Here is a 17992-nt window from a genome sequence, read left to right as displayed (position 1 = left end):
TCTTGCTTCTATAGCCTCCTGTCTGGAGGGTGGTTGTTCTGTCCTCCGGTTCTGAGGTCAGAACTGTGCACAGGAGATAGAAGAGAATAGCATAGTCACTCTTGGAAAAGTGACTGGTAAAGAGAGCCTTGTTAACTGTTTCAGAGTCCAGCTGCCAGAGTATATCCTGGACTTTGGCTACATCATCCTTGGTGACATCCGAACACACATCATCAAGATCACCAACACCAGTCGCTTCCCAGTGTCCTTCCATGCAGAAAAGCGCATCCTTCATGACACGGGTAACCAGACTGGGGAGACCCTTTCTTCTTGCACTTTGTCATTTCTAACAGGGTGCCCACGTGTACTGATCTTCTGGAGTAGTGTTCATGCTTCTTCTGGGATCAGCTGAAAGAATTCTTGGGCCGTTAATTGATTCTTTGAATGGTCATGGGTATTAATTGATACTTTGACCCCAGAAGGGCTCTATCTACTGCAGCTCTTGTTTGCCATTTCTCTTTCCCACAAAGAAATTTTGTTGATCTGGGTCCAGGTTTCAGTACTGAGTTAGATCGTGTAAAGAATCTGCCTTACTGTGAAACGGAAACATTCGAAGTGAAATTTGACCCACAAGGGGCCAGTCTCTCAGTTGGAAACAAAGAGGTCGTTCTACCCATCAAGGTAAGATGCACTGCTGGGCCCAGCTGATCCTCCCCAGCTACGAGCTCTGCTTGCCAGTTACCCCTAGGATGAATCAATTGCTATTTGAGAGCCGTGATTCTTCCCCCAACCCCATGCCACGTGGTAACAGCAATTTTATGCCCATTCTAGGTGGTTGGAGGGCCAACAGTTCACATCTGTCTCCAAGCCAAGGTGACCATTCCTGCGATGACACTGTCTTGTGAAAAGGTGCAGTTTGCCACAATTCAGTGTGGACAGTGCCTCGTGGAGACTATTCAGTTTTCCAATCATCTCCAAGTCCCTTGCGAATGGTTTTTCCTGAGCCATAAGCCAGTTAGCAAGGTAAATGGGTTGTAACCCACTGGTCCCCTTTTTCCCATCTCCATTTAATCCAGATATGGAATTCTGGGCCTTCGCTTTCATTATTTCACTCTTCTTCCCAAGACGTGCAGTGACAACCATGGCTTCCTAAATACAATCCAGGCCCTTAGCCCAGCGTTCAAGGACTTACCAGGCCGTGCCGTCTGGTAGATGTGTCAGTCATCTTTGTAGTCCTGGTATCTACACCTTCCCTGACACCTGGAAGGGACTCAGTAAATGTAGGCTGGGTGAGTGGAGGATAGAATAAATTTGCTTTCCATAGAAGACGATCTAATTGTCTAATTATCTGTTAACCAGCTGGAGAAACACATGCCAAAGTACTTAAGACGGAAACTACGTGCTGAATTAAAGCCAAAGACACGAATCTTTGAGATCCAGCCCACTTCTGGGATCTTGGATCCTGATGAGAGGTCCAACGTGCAAGTGAAATTCATGCCTAAAGAAGAGGTAAGCTTTGAAGAAATGTGGTTTCATTCGGAGTCTCTGGGTCTCTTTGAGCTTTACTCAAAGGCCACACTTGATTAGGCAGGACTCTAGGGAATTTTTGAGTGACCTTTGCCTCGCTATTGTGATAAAGACATCAAGTGCTTGTTTCATGTTGGAGCTGTGTGGCCTGGTAGTTAAGAACACCAGTTCCAGAATCAGATCTGTCTAGCACATTGACTTTTATCAGCAGACCTGGGTTAGTGGCCTTCTGCTTCTGTACTGAGAGATTTCATGGCTTTGAGTAAATTCCTTAGCCTCTCTAAACCTCAATTTGCTTATAGATAGAATGGAAAATAACAATATCCCATGCAAAAATCCTTATTGCAATTTTAAAATCCAGTAAGCTCCAGAAACTGGGGAGGTGGAGGAGGGGGGGTATTTCATAAGTTTCAGGCCCAAACTCATTTGGTAGAAAAACCTAATCTGAACTGACAGGAGACTACTTAATCTTTATTTATTCCACTTAGTTTGCAGAGTCAAACATTGTAACTGTGGAAATACTAGTGTTTGATTATAGGGGACCTGATTCGGGCCCTGCTGAGGACATTATGTAACATGGGGTCTATGCACAGCATTTACCTTTTTAAAAATCTGAATTTGAAATCATCTGGCCCCTAGGGTTTCAACTAAGACATTATCAACCTGCAATAGTTACTTCCTAGGGTCATTTTGAAGATTATATGAATTAATGTGAATAAAATACACAGCATACTTCTCTCTATGTAGTGTCTCAATAACTATTTGCTGTTACCATCAGTAGCTGGGATACTTCCTGGTAGACATACCACCCGGGCCTCACAAACTTTTTTTGTGTGTGTGTGAATGCCATTAACACAAAGCTACTCCAAGCAAAGCACACAGCAAAAATAAAGTCCGGGGCACCAGGGTGGCTCAGTCGGTTAAGTGACTTCGGCTCAGGTCATGATCTCACAGTTCGTGAGTTTGAGCCAGTGTCAGGCTCTGTGCTGACAGCTCGGAGCCTGGAGCCTGTTTCAGATTCTGTGTCTCCGTCTCTCTCTGCCCCTCCCTTGCTCATTCTCTGTCTCTCAAAAATAAATAAACTTTAAAAAATTTAAAAAAAATAATAAAAATTAAAATAAAATAAAATAAAATAAAATAAAATAAAATAAAATAAAATCCTAGAGCCAGAGAGGGTCTCAAGAGATTACACTGTAAAGACTTGTGCTCAAAGCCTAAGGCATCAGGGAGATGTCTTTCTCTACTTTAGTCTTTTAAAAGAAAAAAACCCATGTGGGTTTTACAGAATATCTACAGTTAACTCCCATTTTCCTGGTAATGGAAATGCTTTGAAGAAATTTTTAAGAGTCTGTAGTGAGAAAGAAGAAAAGCAAATGACTTCATATCTGATTCTTTTTTAAAAAGCCCGTTTCTTGAATTATCAGAATCTCCCAACCCTTTCAACAGAAAAGAGAATTAATATGTTTGTCATTCTTAGAGAGTCTGAAGGGGTGTTACTGTCAGGGTTGTCAAGATTTTGGATAGTTTGTTAAATGAGAGACATATCAGTAAATAAATTTAAAAAAAAAAAAGAAAGGTTTGTTCAGGTGGTTCCATATATGTTGAGTTGGAATTGGTCAAAGTTAATAGAATATCTCCACCAATTTAGAGGGGAATTTGTTGGCTGTATACAATTAATTGGTTAGCTTTGTAATGCATACAATCCACATCTATGTTTCCTTCAGCATCAGCAGCACAAGAGAAATCACTGATGTTATAATATATGTGCAGAACACTATGTTAGGAAACAAGGAAATGAATGAAATGTTTATTTTTATGGAAATATTTCCATAAAAAGCAATTAAAATATAGAAGTTTGGGTCAGAAGGTGCTAAGCCCATAACTGTTAGTTAGTCAATAATTCATTCTCTTACTGTCTCCGTCAATTGATATTTTCTGGGTGTGTATATATGTCCATACGCATTCCATCCATCTGATTTTCTCCCTTGAGCTAAGATAGTTAAGAGCTCTTCAAATCATGAAGCCACTCATGGCCTCCAAACCCAAGCCATGAACCCACCTGTATCAGAATGACCTGGGCATCTGGTTAAAAATGCAGAATTCCCAGCCTTACCCTGCCCCTGTCAAGTTGGGATATTTAAGGTTGGGGCCTGTGATTCCACATTTTTAGTAGGTCCCCCAGTAAAAACCAGATTAGAATAGTTGATATCACTATTCACTGGTATTCAGATTGTAATTATATCTGATAAACTGAATGCCCCAGCTGATTACTCCTGACCCACTGCTTAACTGTATTTTCAAATAACTTCTGTATATTAATTCAGATGTTCCAAGAAACATACTTGGAGACAAGGATTCAAGTGCAAACAGATTATTTGGAAAGTGTAGGAAACACTGATGGAGAAGTAGAAGGTGATCAGGGAAAGGCAGGCAGCTAATAAGGCATGTGAATGAGCCAGCTACCTTGGAGACTGGATCATAATCCTACTGGGAAACTCTGTGGAAATAGACAAAATGCATATTTCAGAATTATCTCTTTCCAGGAGCAAGGGACCTGGGATATTTATGTGGTAGTTCCTGAGTCAATGTTTGAGAATTGCTCCTGGAAGGGATTAATCCCCAGCACTTCTGCTCCACCCTTCCCTGCCCATAGGCAGCAGGGCCCATGAAATGAGAGCCCAGGGGTGCAGACAGTGGCCCATCGGAACACACTAGAGGGTCTGAAGGATCTGAGTGCGGTATTCAGAGGGCCTTTTACGAGTGATGATGCACTTTGTACAGTGCCTAGCATGCTAGAAACCTAGTATTAATGCAGTAATATAAATTACTCTCATGTAATTTTACATGAAAAGTTTTCTCTCTTTTTTTTTTTTTCTTTTTTTTTTTTTTTTTTACATTTATTTACTTTTGAGAAACAGAGTGTGAGCAGGGGAGGGGCAGAGAGAGAAGGAGACACAGAATCCGAAGCAGGCTCCGGGCTCTGAGCAAGCTGTCAACACAGAGCCTGACACAGGGCTTGAACCCACGAACCATGACCTGAGCCAAAGTCAGACGCTTAACAGACTGAGCCACCCAGGTGCCCCAAAAGTTTTCTCTCAATTTTGTCCCCACAGTGGCTTTCAGGTTTACAGAGCATATAACACAAAAAGTTAAGATGCTTGTTTTGTTTTTTATGATTTCCAGAAATTCTACAGCCAAACCCTGGTTTTCCAGATTGCCCAGAGTCCTCAAAAGCTTACACTGCTGGTAGAGGGGCAGGGTCTTGAGCCACGGTTGGAATTTAGTCCCTCTTTTCTGGAGCTGGGGCCACTGCTGCCTTATGCACCTGGAGACGAGGCTGAGGTGGTGGTAAAGAATCCCTGCAACTTCCCCATTGAGTTTTACTCCTTAGAATTTGACCAACAGTATCTCCTAGAAGAGAAGGTGAGCAGAGGCCAAAACCAAATTTCCTTTTCCTATCCCTGCTGGGTCCTACCATGTACCTGTGCTCTTCCCTCTGCATGGACAACTAATTTCCTCCTAACCTTTGCCTCTTCTTCACTTTAAGCCCTTCCTTGTCAATTTAAAGTCCACTTTGTAGCCTTTCCTGACCCTTGCTCTGAGCAGAATTTATTACTTCTTTGTGATCTCATTACACATTTTAAACAACTAATTGAAAAACTAATGCGTGCTAAAACTTTAATAGTAAAGAATGTATGCCGCTGTCATATTTGAAGTGAGTTTCTTGTAGACAGCATGTAACTGAATCTTTAAAAACAAAAATACACTCTGGCAGTCTCCATCCTTAATTAGTGTATTTAGACCATTTACATTTAATATAATTATGTTAGGGCTTGAATCTGCCACTTTTTTTTTCTGTTTGTTCAGGGCTACATATTTTCCAATTGTTCCTCCATGTACTTGTTTTAAACTTTTTTCTCACAGCAAAATTGAGACGAAGTTACAGATATTTCCCATATGGCCCTTGCCCCACACACATACATACCTTCCTCCATTATCAACATCCCCTACTAGAGTGGTACATTTGTTACAATTGATGAACCTACATTGATACTTCATAATCACCCAAAATTCACAGTTTACATTGGGGGTCACTCTTGGTGTTGTACATTCCTTGGATTTGGACAAATGTATAATGACATGTATCCAGCATTATAGTATCATATAGAGTATTTTCACTGCCCTAAAAATCCTCTCTGCTCTGCCTATTCATCCCTCCCCACCCCCCACCTCCTGGCAACCACTGATCTTTTTACTATCTCCATAGTTTGGTCTTTTCCAGAGTGTCATATAGTTGCAATCATACAGTATACCTTTTCCGACTGGCTTCTTTAATTTAGTAATATGCACTTAAGTTCCCTCCATGGCTTGATAGCTCATTTCTTTTTAGTACTAAATAATATTCCGTTGTCTGGACATAACAGGTTATTTACCCATTCACCTACTGAGGGACATCTTGGTTGTTTCCATATCTGGGCAGTTATAAACAAAGCTGCCATAAACATCCACGTGCAGATTTTGTGTGGACATACATTTTTATCTCCTTTGGATAAGTACCAAGTAGCACAACTGCCAGACCGTATGGTAAGAGTACATTTAGTTTTATAAGAACTGCCAGACTGTCTTCCGAAGTGGTCATACCATTTTGCACTCCCACCAGCAATAAGTGAAAGTTCCTGTTGCTCCTCATTCTCATCAGCATTGGATGTTGTCAGTGTTTTGGACTTTGGCCATTCTAATAAGTCTGTAGTGGTATCTCATTTCAATTTGCATTTCCCTGATGACATACAACGTGGAGCATCTATTCATGTACTGATTTGCCATCTGTATATCTTCTTCAGTGAGGTGTCTGTTAAGGTCTTTGGCTCATTTTTTAATTGGGTGATTTGTTTTCTCATTGTTAAGTTTTAAGAGTTCTTTAAATATTTTGAATAACACAAGTTTATCAGATGCATCTTTTGCAAATATTTTCTCCCAGTCTGTAACTTGTCTTTTCACTCACTTGACATTGTCTTTTGCAGAGCAGAGGTTTTTAAATTTAAGGAAGTCCACCCTCTCAATTATTATTTTCATGGACCATGCCTTTGGTGTTGTATCTAAAATGTGATCACCACACCCTAGGTCACTCTTATATCACCTTCTAAGAGTTTTATAATTGTATGGTTTTCGTTTAGGCCTATGATCCATTTTAAGCTTTGTGGAAGATATTGGGTCTATCTAGATTTGGGTATTTTGTATGTGGGTGTCTGGGTCCAGCATTGTTAGTTGGAAAGTGTCTTTGTTCATTGTATTGCATTTGCTCCTTTGTCAAAGGTCAGTTGACTATATTTATTTGGGTCTACTTATGGGCTCTCTATTCTGTTCCACGTCATCTCTCCAGGTCCCTTTTTACTATCTCCATCCTGTTCTGCTACCTTGAGGCTGAGCTGTATGAACTGCTTAGTACCCCACTTTCTAGAAACTGCCTCTTAGTTCCCTACTGTGAGAAATTATGAAATGAGCCACTAATCTCTTTTTCTCTCTTCTCACCATCCTCTAATTTAAAATGATATTCTTGGGGCGCCTGGGTGGCTCAGTCGGTTAGGCGTCCGACTTCAGCTCAGGTCACGATCTCGCGATCTCGCGGTCCGTGAGTTCGAGCCCCATGTGGGGCTCTGGGCTGATGGCTCAGAGCCTGGAGCCTTCTTCCGATTCTGTGTCTCCCTCTCTCTCTGCTCCTCCCCCGTTCATGCTCTGTCTCTCTCTCTGTCTCAAAAATAAATAAACGTTAAAAAAAATTTTTAAAAAAAGATATTCTTTTAAATTAATGCCTGCTGGGTAATCATCTCATGTACACTCCCTCCATGTTTTGCTTTTTGTGGTGTATCTGTCATGTCAGAGCTTATAATATTATGATGTCAGAACCTAATTTCTATCACTTAGTTTTAGTTCTATATTTAAATACATTCAATGTTCAACACCAGTCCTTGTGATGAAGCTTCTTCAGTAACCACTCTATTGTCTGAAGCTCATTCTCTAGTGGATTCCTCAGGTAGGGATCATGGGAACACTATTCCCTGAGTACACATACGTTCATGACTATTTATCTGTGGCTTTTATGCTTGAAGGTAAGTTTGGTTGGATACCATATCCTTGGCTCACATTTTCTGCACTTGAATATCTTAAATGCATTGCTCCATTGTTTTCTCCTAAGGTTTTGCTGTTCATGAAGTCTGATGCTTTTTTGCTTATTAATTAGTTATCTATTGCTGCAAAACAAATTACCCCCAAGCTTAGCAACTTAAAACAATAAGTGTTTGTTATCTCATGTTGTCTGTGGGTCAGGAATTTGGGAATGGCTTAGCTAAGGTGGTTCTGCTTCCTCTGGACCCTCCCCCAACTCAGCCTTTAAATCTTCTGTCTTCTTTACATGTAATATTTATGCTCTACCCAATTTAGATTCTGCATCTCGAAGTTTTTCTCAGAAGGGGAATTTGTCTCTCTGGAAAGGAATCTTTTCATTAGGTATTCATGAAACGCTCAATGGCTCATGTTGGCACTGCATCCTCTGTTGTGGGCCAGGTTCAATGCAAAGCAGAGTCTGAGACTCCGAGATGTGTATGCAGATTTGGTAGGGAGCCATCTCAGGAGCAACACCAGTGAAGAATAAGGCAAGCGGTGCCGGGCAGAGAGATGAGCTGTGATGAGATTACAGCAGAGACCTCAGCAGACCCCACAGGAAGCTCTACCGCTGGGCTGTCTCTTTAGAATTGCCCCAGTTGAAGCAAGTTGTCCAGGCCCTTGTATGTCTCCATCACCCAGTCTTTGGAATATTCCTTCCTTTCGCCCACTGACCTGCCATGCTGCCTCTCTCCTGAATCAAACTCCATGTATGAGTGGGTTTCTTCCAAGCTCTCTTCTCTACATCATGTGATTGGCCAGTTTGTCTGTCCCAACATCAGTCCCACGCTGTCTGTTACTCCGGCTTCAACAGTCTTAATATCTAGTAGGGCGATCCTCTCTTTTTCTTTTTCATTAATGTTTTAACTCTTCTTTTTCCCTTTTTTTACCATGTTTTATATTCAAGTATAATTAACATATAGGATTATTAGTTTCAGTTGTTTTAACTATTCTTAGCTCTTTGTTCATCCATATAAATTTTAGAATGAGCTTCTTAACAGTGGTTTTCACACAACCAAAAATAGTGATCCTGGAGAAAGGTTACTCAACAAAACAGATTTTTCACATAAATTAGGCCATACAGGAAGTGATCGCTCTCTAGAACCTTGTTGCACTGGTTTTATAAATATACATACACACTAGGGTTACCAGATTTTGTAGAAATAAAAACAAATTACGTAGTTAAGTTTGAATTTCAGATAAAAAACATATGACTTATTTTATGTGGGCATTTTTGTACTAAAAAATTATTCACTGTTTATCTAAAATTCAGATTAAACTGGGCATCCCGTATTTTATCTGATAACCCTAATACATAGTCCTTCCCTACCCCCATACCCCCAACACATACTCATGCACACACATGCTTAATACCATTTTATCTGTTTCTCCCTGAATCCTCTGTGAGACAACCACTTTCCTCCCTTGTATAACATTTCTAACTACAGTATTTTTCAAGAACGTGTAGCTCAAAGTGGATAATGGAGTTCTGTACTTTTGTCAAGGGAAAAAAGGAAAGAAAGAAAGAAAGAAAGAAAGAAAGAGAAAGAAAGAAAGGAAAACAGTATATGATATTTGTAAAATAAGAGGAAAATTCTCTTCCACATCTGAAATGCCTGGGCTCAAATGGGGCAAAAATCAAGATCTTGTATCCCCAGCTTCAGGGCCCGGCCTTACTTTCTAGACCTCTCCAAAGGCCCCTTGTACAGGAAGGAGCAGGGGTTTTACCTGGTGGGTAAGCAGACCCTCCGAGGACCGTCAGGAGAAAGCTTCTAGCACACCCAGCAGCAGTTCCTGTCGTCCTCTTGCAGATCTTGCGAATGCTGAAGGGCTACGATTCCTACAACACCCTGCTGCTGCCTCCCCGTGTTCCGGGGGAAAAGCTACCCCCAGAGGTTTATGAGTACTTTAAGGAGATGAAGCGGTCCAAAGAGGAACAGATGAAGGCGAAGTTTCTGGAGAGTCTGGCCCAGGAAAACGGTGAGAGCTCAGGGCCGAGAGCCCGGCTTCAGCCACCGCGCTGGCGCCCTGGAAGGGTCCCTGCTGGGAGGCTGGCCACTTACCGAGCAGCTGCCACATGCTGGGCACATGCTGGTGCCTCACATATTTCATCTGTAACGTCACAAAATGGGCCTGTTCTCCCCACAGTATGAATGCAGAGACAGGGATACGCTCTGCTCCCACTAGAGTCTAGTGGGGAGTTCAGGCTTAAAAACAGCTAATAGAGGGATAGAAGAACACTTAGGCTTTACACACTTAGCTGAGAGACTAAAGCACTGAGACACCAGGTCCACAGTGTGAAGGGGCAGAGTCAGGATTCAAGCCCAGATCTCTCTGACTCTGGCATCCACGACGGTAACCACTGTACTCCGTGGCTTCTGTGTGTGCTTGAATATGTCACACAGGGTACAACTTGGTGTCCTAAGAGAGGTCAGGAGTGGGGGTTCCCCCAAGGATGAGGTTGGCCCTCCACGGTCTTTAAGCCAAACCCCAATCATAAAACTGGACTGTGCTCTCATAATGTGCCCCTTTCTGGCCCAGCGCCCCTGTATTACCCCACCATCCATCCATGGGCTCCCTTTTGTGCACCTGAGCGTCAGGGGTCCTTGATGACCTGTAGCACCGTGCAGTTTGTCGTGATGCATGCTTCTCCTTCCTGTTTATCATGCCCTCATCTTGGAAATGTGCCCTCCCTGTTCTTCTGTGTAATAGTCATCACATGTGTAATTGTTTTCTTCATACCTGTCTCCCCCCCCAATAAGAAGCTCCCATAAAGGCAGTGAACATGCATTCCCCACTTGTAACCCCAAAGCATGGAACTGCACCTGATACGTCACGGTGCCCAATAACATGTGCTATAACAGTGAATGAATGAATGGAATGGAGTCCATTTTCTCCTGACCTTGGGCTCGTCTTGTCTCTCAAGGGAGCCAGTCAGAGAATACTAGTTTGTCCTAAAAGGAGAAGATGAGAGAAGAAGACCACCTTTGCCCTCAATCTCCTGGTCAGTGTCATTGAGCACTATTAGTTTACCAGAACTGCCATCGCAAAGACCACAGACTTGGTGGCTCAATCAACAGAAATTTATTTTCTCGTAGTTCAGGAGGCTCAAAGCCTAAGATCCAGGTGTCAGCTGGGTCATTGTCTGCAGAACCTCCTTCCTTGGCTTGTAGCTGCCTGTCTTCCCCTGGTGTTCACATGGTCTTCTGTCTGTGTCTGTCCTAGTCTCTTCTTAAAGAACACCAGTTATACTGGAGTGTGGGTGGAATAGGGCATCCATATAACCCCTTTTTAACTTTATTACATAGCCACTTTCTGAGGTACTGGGGAGTAGGATTTCAACCTAAGAATTTTAGGGTAACTAGTTAAGCCTATAACAAGCACCCACAGTGTTCCACGAACGGAGCTGAAGCACTGTAAACAGATCAGTGAAACAGGCCCTGTCTTTGAGAGCCCACAACCAGGAAGGTGGTGGGAGGGGAGACACTGGAACTCAGAACCACTGGGACAGAACGCTGGGGGTGCTGCCATGTGTAAAGGGCATCACAAAATCAGAGAAGGACCCTGTTGCTCTCGTCCCCGTCCTTACACAGTACAGTTGTGGGTTCGTTTTTTCATTTGGCCCATTGGAAGTTGGCCGAGAACAGGGACCCACGGGTTCAGAGGGAGCCAGGAAGGTGCATACTCGGCTTTTCCCCAGGGCTTCCCTGAGCCTGTGCTCCCTCTGCTCACGTGCAGACCATCCTCCCTGCTTCCCGCACCACGGCCAGGGAAGCCAGTCACTGGAGACCTCCGACCTCTCTGCCTCAGATCCAACCTCTAAACAAAGACAGTGTCAACCCCGTCAACAGGCCCGGTAAAGGGGGTCATTTTGTACAGTCACAGCCCAACACCCCCACTGAGATTGTGAGGAGGGTTCTAGGCAGACAAATTGGTAGGTGTACTTGGCAATGGCATAGACAAATGTTCATGACAGATTTAGGGGGAAAACAGGCTACAAATTGGTATATACAACATGATCCCAAGTTCAGCTTTGAAAAATTTAAAATTAAGGATCTGAGAGGCCACAGCTCTGCGGGCCTGGTATCATAAAGTGCAGCTGCAACTCCTCGGTCACTGTTTCTTGTTCTATCTACATCTCTTTTGCAGATGAGTTGTATAATTCTTGCTCTTCTGAATTTTCTAAATTTTCTGGAGAAAATATATAATTTTAGTCTTTTTAATGTTAAGATGTAGAAACACTCTGGGCAGAGAAATTTTTTTTTAAAGTTTATTTATTTTGAGAGAGAGAGAGAGAGAGAGAGAGAGAGAGAGAGAGAACCAACGGGAGAGGGGCCGAGAGAGAGGGAGACACAGAGGATCTGAAGCAGGCTCTGTGCTGACAGCAGAGAGCCCAGCACAGGACTGGAACGCATGAACCACGAGGTCATGACCTGAACCTAAGTCAGATGCTTAAGTGACTGAGCCACCCAGGTGCCCCTGGGCAGAGAACCTTCTTAACAGCCAACTGACTGCAGATCTTGTTCCTTGGCTTTGGCTAGTCCAGGGTGATGGTAACCAGGTCAGTGATTCTCCACTTTGTCTCTTTCTTTTTCCATACCTGTCTCCCTTGTCCCCCTCCCAACACTTCCCCCATGTTTTTGTTCTTTGTTTCTCGGGCAGAAGAGGAAGATATGCCCTCATCAGAACAAGGCACCTCTGGCAGTACAAAGAGGACCTCACTGAGCCAAGGGATCTCTGTCACGTCCAACCCTGAAGAACGGCACATTCCCACAGTCGAGTCCAAGACCTACCCGGATGAAGAGGAGGATGAGGAAAGCCTGGAAAAAATAATGTTTCAAAGTAACCAAACATTTAAATGTTTTGTACTGGTTCTCTCTAAGAGAAGTGGGAAGACTGTCCAGTGCCTTTTTACTTTTCTCCCTAAAATGCACCCTTGAGCCTTTTAGCACTACCGTGTATTAATTCTGTAGTAGGAATATGCCATCACTTAGTCAGCCATTCCCCTTAATGTTGCACATTCAGCTAGTTTCCAGTATTATTTTTTCAGCAGGAGATATTCCCCCAGAAATAGAATTAAGAGTCAATAAGGGTATCTGTATTTTCACTTCCAGTAGCTGTCGACAAATTATCAGCTATAAAGGGCACTTCCCATCCACTGCAGGGGGGAGTGGGAACTGTGACAACATGTGCAGCAGATAATTTGCCACTGTGCCACAGCAGTGTTCAAGAAGAAAAAGTGGTTCTCCTTTCCATCAGACTGTATGAATTCTGGGCGTGCCCATGGGCATGCACTTGTACACGTATATTTTTAATTTGCAGCTGACAAGATACAGAGTGTTGACAGCCACTCGACGGAAGAGGTTGGAGAAGTAGAGAACAACCCAGTGAGCAAGGCGATCGCGCGCCACCTGGGCATTGATATTTCTGCAGAAGGCCGCATGGCCAAGAACAGGAAGGGCATCGCCATTATCATCCACGGGACACCCTTGTCAGGTATGCCGCAGCTCCCAAGGGTTGTCACTTTAAGGGTTATGGTGAAGTTCGCACATGTAATTTTCGAGATAACAAAAGACTCTTTTTTTTTTTTTTTGATTTGTATACCATGGGACTATCCCCAAACTATTAAATTGCCAATCTCAGAGAAACAGTGTTAGAGAAAGAGCAGGGACACCTTATTTTTAATTAATATATCTCTGAGTTGTTTGAGCTTATATTCTTCCAATAATTTTAAAATAATATTAGGGAAAAATCCAAGACATTAAATTCTTTAGAAAGAGGAGGGGGAAAATAAAAATAAATGATAAAACAGGAGAGGGGGAAATAAGCACAAGCTCCTTGAGCTAGAAATATTACTTCTATAAGCTTACCTTAAGAATCTGTTTAGTGATGTGGACAAAGATTAACTGCATGAACATTCACTACAGCGCTGCTCAGCATCGTAAAAATTTGGGAGCAATTGAAGCAGTCAGTATAGAAGACTGGTTAATTAAGCTTTAGTGCATCCACATAGTAAGTTATTTGGCCTCTATAAACAGTGTTTTGTACACCCCATAGCAGCATTACTCACAATAGCCAAGAGGTAGAAACAGCCCAACTGTCCACTGACAGATAAACGGAAAAACAAAATACGGTACAATGGGATATTATTCAGCCTCAAAAAAGAAGGAAACTCTGACTCATGCTACAGTATAGTTGAACACTGAAGATATTATACTAAGTGAAATCATCACGAAAGGATAATTGCTGTATGATTCTACTTATATGAAGTGCTTGCAGTGGTCGAATTCATAGAAACAGAAAGAAGAGTGGTAGTTTCCAGGGACTGGGAAGGAGAAGAATGGGAGCTTGTTGTTTAATGGGTACAGAGTTTCCATTTGAGAAGATGAAAAAGTGCTGGAGGCCTATGGTGGTGATGATCACACAATAGTATGAATGTACTTAATGCAACTTAAAATATGGTTAAAATGGTAAGTTATGTACGGCTATCACCACAATTTCTTTAAGTGCCATAGAAATGTACTAAATGAATAGAAAGACGTTCATGGTACATCATTTTAAGTAAGAAAAATGTCATACTCAGGATTTGTAATCTGGATTAATTTCCTATTGGTACCATAACAAATAACTACACATTTAGTAAGTTGAAACAATGCAAATTTACTTTCCTTCTGAAGGTCAGAAGTCTAAAATGTGTCAAAAGAGCTGCATTCCTTCTGGAGGCTTCTAGGAGAGGACCCATTTCCTTTCCCTTTGTAGCTTCTAGAAATGTTGCCTGCATTCCTTGGCTTGTGGCCCCTTCTTCCATCCTCAAAACCAGTATCATAGTATCTTCCAGTCTCTCTTCCTTTTCATCATAATCACCTGTTCTGACTCTGACCCTCTTGCTTTTCTCCTATAAGGGCCCTTGGGATTATGTTGGGCCCACCCAGATAATCCAGGATAATTTCCCATATGAGGATCCTTAACTTAATCAAAGGTGCTAACCCCCTTTACCGCATAAGGTAACATATTCACAGGTTTCAGACATTTGGATGTGGATGTCTTTGGCTGGGGTGGGGGGGCATTGTTCAGCCTACCACATAACCCATTTCTTTAAAAGAAATATAAGTAAGGTAGTTATATATACATACTTAGCAGCCATATGCTAACTGTAATATCTCTGGGTGAGCAAATTATGGATCTTCTTTTTCCTTCCCTCCTGTTTGTTCTTTGAATTTTCTGCTTTCTTTTTAACAAGGAGATATTTTGAAATGAGAAAAGAAAGATCAACACAAGTTATTCTTTAAACCAAAAAAGTCTTCCCATTAGAATCAGAGACAGTAGAGCTACACGACTTTTAAAGGTCATCTGATAGAATTACCATCTAGACTGAGGAGAAAATCCAGAGAGCAAACGTGTTGCCATCACACGGTGCACAACACATGGGTGGCAGAATGAGGACAAGAATCCGTGGTCCTGACTTGTGGTTCCGGCCTCCTTTCTCTTTTCTGCTGCCATCTGTGGCCGCACAAGAGACATAGAGGCAAAGCGCTTGGAGAGATTACTCTACAGGGGCCTCCATTCTAGAAACTTCTTCTGTCTAGAGACACTAAGCAACTGAGAGCCAGGAAATTCAACCTCCTGACCTTTTTTTCAGGGAAATCAGCCACCGCAGTCAGCATGGCCAGGTACTACAATGCAGCCTGCTTGAACATCGACTCCATCGTGCTTGAAGCGATCTCTGATGGCAGCAACATCCCGGGGATCCGGGCCCGTGAGCTCTGTATCAGAGCTGCCATAGAGCAGTCCATGAAGGAAGGAGAAGAGTCTGGTAAGAGCCTTTTCCCCTGACTTTCTGTGGTCAAGTGGCCGGCAGCCTGCTGCTAATACCCATCTTCTCTGTGTCCCCCGTTGAGCTTTTCTCCCCCAGCCTGGTTGAAAGCTGACTTACAACATACTGCCAACTTATAGCCCAGGGAAGAGTTGTCTTCACTGAGTATCTGTGGCTCTCCCCGCTGCCCAGACAGGCACCCATTTGGTGCTATGGGGAACAGGACCATGAATAAGAGGCAGCCCACACTTTTGGGGGTGACTTGTGGAAAGGGAACAGACATGGACTTGTTCAGAGCAGAGGGAAATAATGTAACAGAAATACTGACTTCTGTGAAAGGGCAACTTTGGGATGGCTGGGGTCCAACCAGCTTGATCTGGGGAAGTTTTCATGCAAATGAGCTTTAAAGGACAGGCAAAGAAGAAGTCAAGTACATTCCTGCCCAAGAAAGCAAGGAAGCTGACAGTAAATTAGAGGTGGGAAGGCAGGCTCAGGCCCATCTTGGTTGACCTTGATGCCGAGATTAGGAATTCGGGTTTTATTTTGAAGGAACAGAGGAGTCGGGTGGTTATCACCCTCTGGGAGAAATGGTCAGAAAGCCACACTAGGAAAGCAGCTCTTGTAATGTCTTGTAAAGGAAGCACTGGAGATGCCGACAGTGAACAGGTTTGGGCCAGCTGACCCCCTAGCACCTGCATGGCAGGAAATTGAAAGATGGGGAGGCATTCCAGATGGTCACCTAGAATTTCCAGTCATGGAAACCAGGAAGAGAGTGATGTCATTTACCAAGATAGGAAATGTGGGAAAAGGAGAAAGTTTGTTGGAGAAGAAAATTAATTAAGGTTTTAAACACCATAGTAGTGAGGCCTGGTGTGGCCTGCCTACCAGAGGTAGAGAATTCTGGCTCCATCAGGTTGTCTGTGGACCGACAGGGCAGGAGATGGCTGCTCAATTGGTAAAATACATTGAAGTAGAGTGATTGCTCTGAGAGGAACCATTTTTAATAAATATTCATTCATAACAGCATAACATCATTTCTGATAGTGCACCATGCTTGCTGGTTGACTGATAAAAGTGGCTGGGGCTTTTAGGCATGCCCCTTCCATACCTCTGCATAGAATGCTTAGGGAAATAGAAGATTCTTTGCTGAAAAGGTCAGAAAAGTAGCTTTTGAGTAGTGAAAGAGAGGAAAAATAATTTTCTCTCTATCCTGAGTTCTTGGCGGAGACTGCTATAATAAAAGATTAACAAAGAAAAAAAATAAGTTTATTAACATGTGTCCTTCTTGTGTACATGGAAGATACTCAGGAGGAAATGAGGTGACTTAGAATTCTGAATTAAATACCATCTTCACAGGGAGAGAAGAGGAGGGAGGTAGTCCTCTTAGGGGAGAGCAAATGAGTCTTAGGGAAGATGAATGGACCCACAGAACAATGGATGAGTGTACGGTAGTTAATGACAAGCATGTCTCCTCTCCTGTGATGAGTCAGTCCACTCTGCTGGATGGAACTCCCAGGGTGGGGATTTGTGACAGTTGAGTTCCCTTTGGACACTTGTCTTTAGACAGATAAGAGAAGGTCAGAGAAGTCTTCTCCCCACATTTGCTGTTTTTCAAGTGCCCACAGTTCAAAAGCAAGCAGCGTATTTTGAGGTGACATATCCTGAACTCTAATAGTCATATTTTGGGATGGCATAATCAGCTACCGTCAGTGGGAACCCCAAGCTACATCATAATTCTGGTTCTCTTAGATTTTGTTTCCTTTTCTGTCAATTAAACTACATTTCACAGAGGTCTTTGGAGCTGTGTTGGTGTCCCATAAGAAACTGTGGATTTGGTCTTCCTACCTGAGGAGGTCATGTCAAGCTAAAGACATAACGGGGGGAGTCTTCCTCAAGAAAGTAAGAGGTGCACCTGCTGGAAGAAAGAAAATCAGCCCAGAAAGTTCCAGAAAGAGGAGAGGGATGGAAAGAGCAGGACAGGACATTGGGGAACACTTATATTTTAAGAGGAGTGTAGGTAGAGGAGAAGCCAGGGAGGCCGAGAAGGCAGAGTGAGTGTCAGAGGGGTGGGCAGTCAGGAGAGCAGGATGCAGAGAAGTCAAGGAAACAAAGCTGCAGGCGGGAGGGGCAAGAAGGGTTTGCACACCTCTCCAGTGCCCTGGTTGGGTCTGGGCACCTTGGCCTTGTCTGTCTCATAGGCCTTATCACTGGTTCATATACCATTTACTTGACTTCCTTATGCTACTGTCTCCCTACCCCACCAGAATGTTAGCTGGGAGCAGGGATGTGTGTTCGTTCTCTTCACTGATGCATTCCCAGCCCCTGGGTTGGTACCTGGCACAGAGTAGACACAGAGTAAATACTTCCAAAAATGTGTCAAATCAATGAATGAATGTAGTCATAGATTGCTGGAAGTACAGATAGAATGAGCCCTGAGAGAGGGCCACTGTGGGTCACAGTTCAGAGGTCACTGGGCGCTTTGGAGAAAGCCCTTTCAATGGAGGGGTTAAACCC

General features: G+C 43.1%; 1 protein-coding gene across 1 annotated transcript in view; it reads left to right on the top strand.

The window, feature by feature from the left end:
- Positions 1 to 56: 56 nt before the first annotated feature.
- The window catches only part of LOC125917342 (hydrocephalus-inducing protein homolog), a gene marked incomplete at its 5' end in the record, with an annotated part of 107951 nt that continues 90015 nt past the window's right edge, over positions 57 to 17992 (top strand). Inside the window, 9 exons of the mRNA XM_049623571.1 lie at positions 57 to 281; positions 533 to 660; positions 811 to 1002; positions 1339 to 1488; positions 4690 to 4929; positions 9477 to 9645; positions 12328 to 12507; positions 12988 to 13161; positions 15305 to 15478. Of these exons, the coding sequence (XP_049479528.1) occupies positions 57 to 281; positions 533 to 660; positions 811 to 1002; positions 1339 to 1488; positions 4690 to 4929; positions 9477 to 9645; positions 12328 to 12507; positions 12988 to 13161; positions 15305 to 15478 (1632 nt within the window). The remainder of the gene's footprint in view (positions 282 to 532; positions 661 to 810; positions 1003 to 1338; positions 1489 to 4689; positions 4930 to 9476; positions 9646 to 12327; positions 12508 to 12987; positions 13162 to 15304; positions 15479 to 17992) is intronic.

Source organism: Panthera uncia, unplaced genomic scaffold (assembly GCF_023721935.1).
Source record: "Panthera uncia isolate 11264 unplaced genomic scaffold, Puncia_PCG_1.0 HiC_scaffold_173, whole genome shotgun sequence".
NCBI lineage: Eukaryota > Metazoa > Chordata > Mammalia > Carnivora > Felidae > Panthera > Panthera uncia.
The sequence above is the reverse complement of the archived record's forward strand: the minus strand, read 5'-3'. Positions and strand labels throughout refer to the sequence as shown.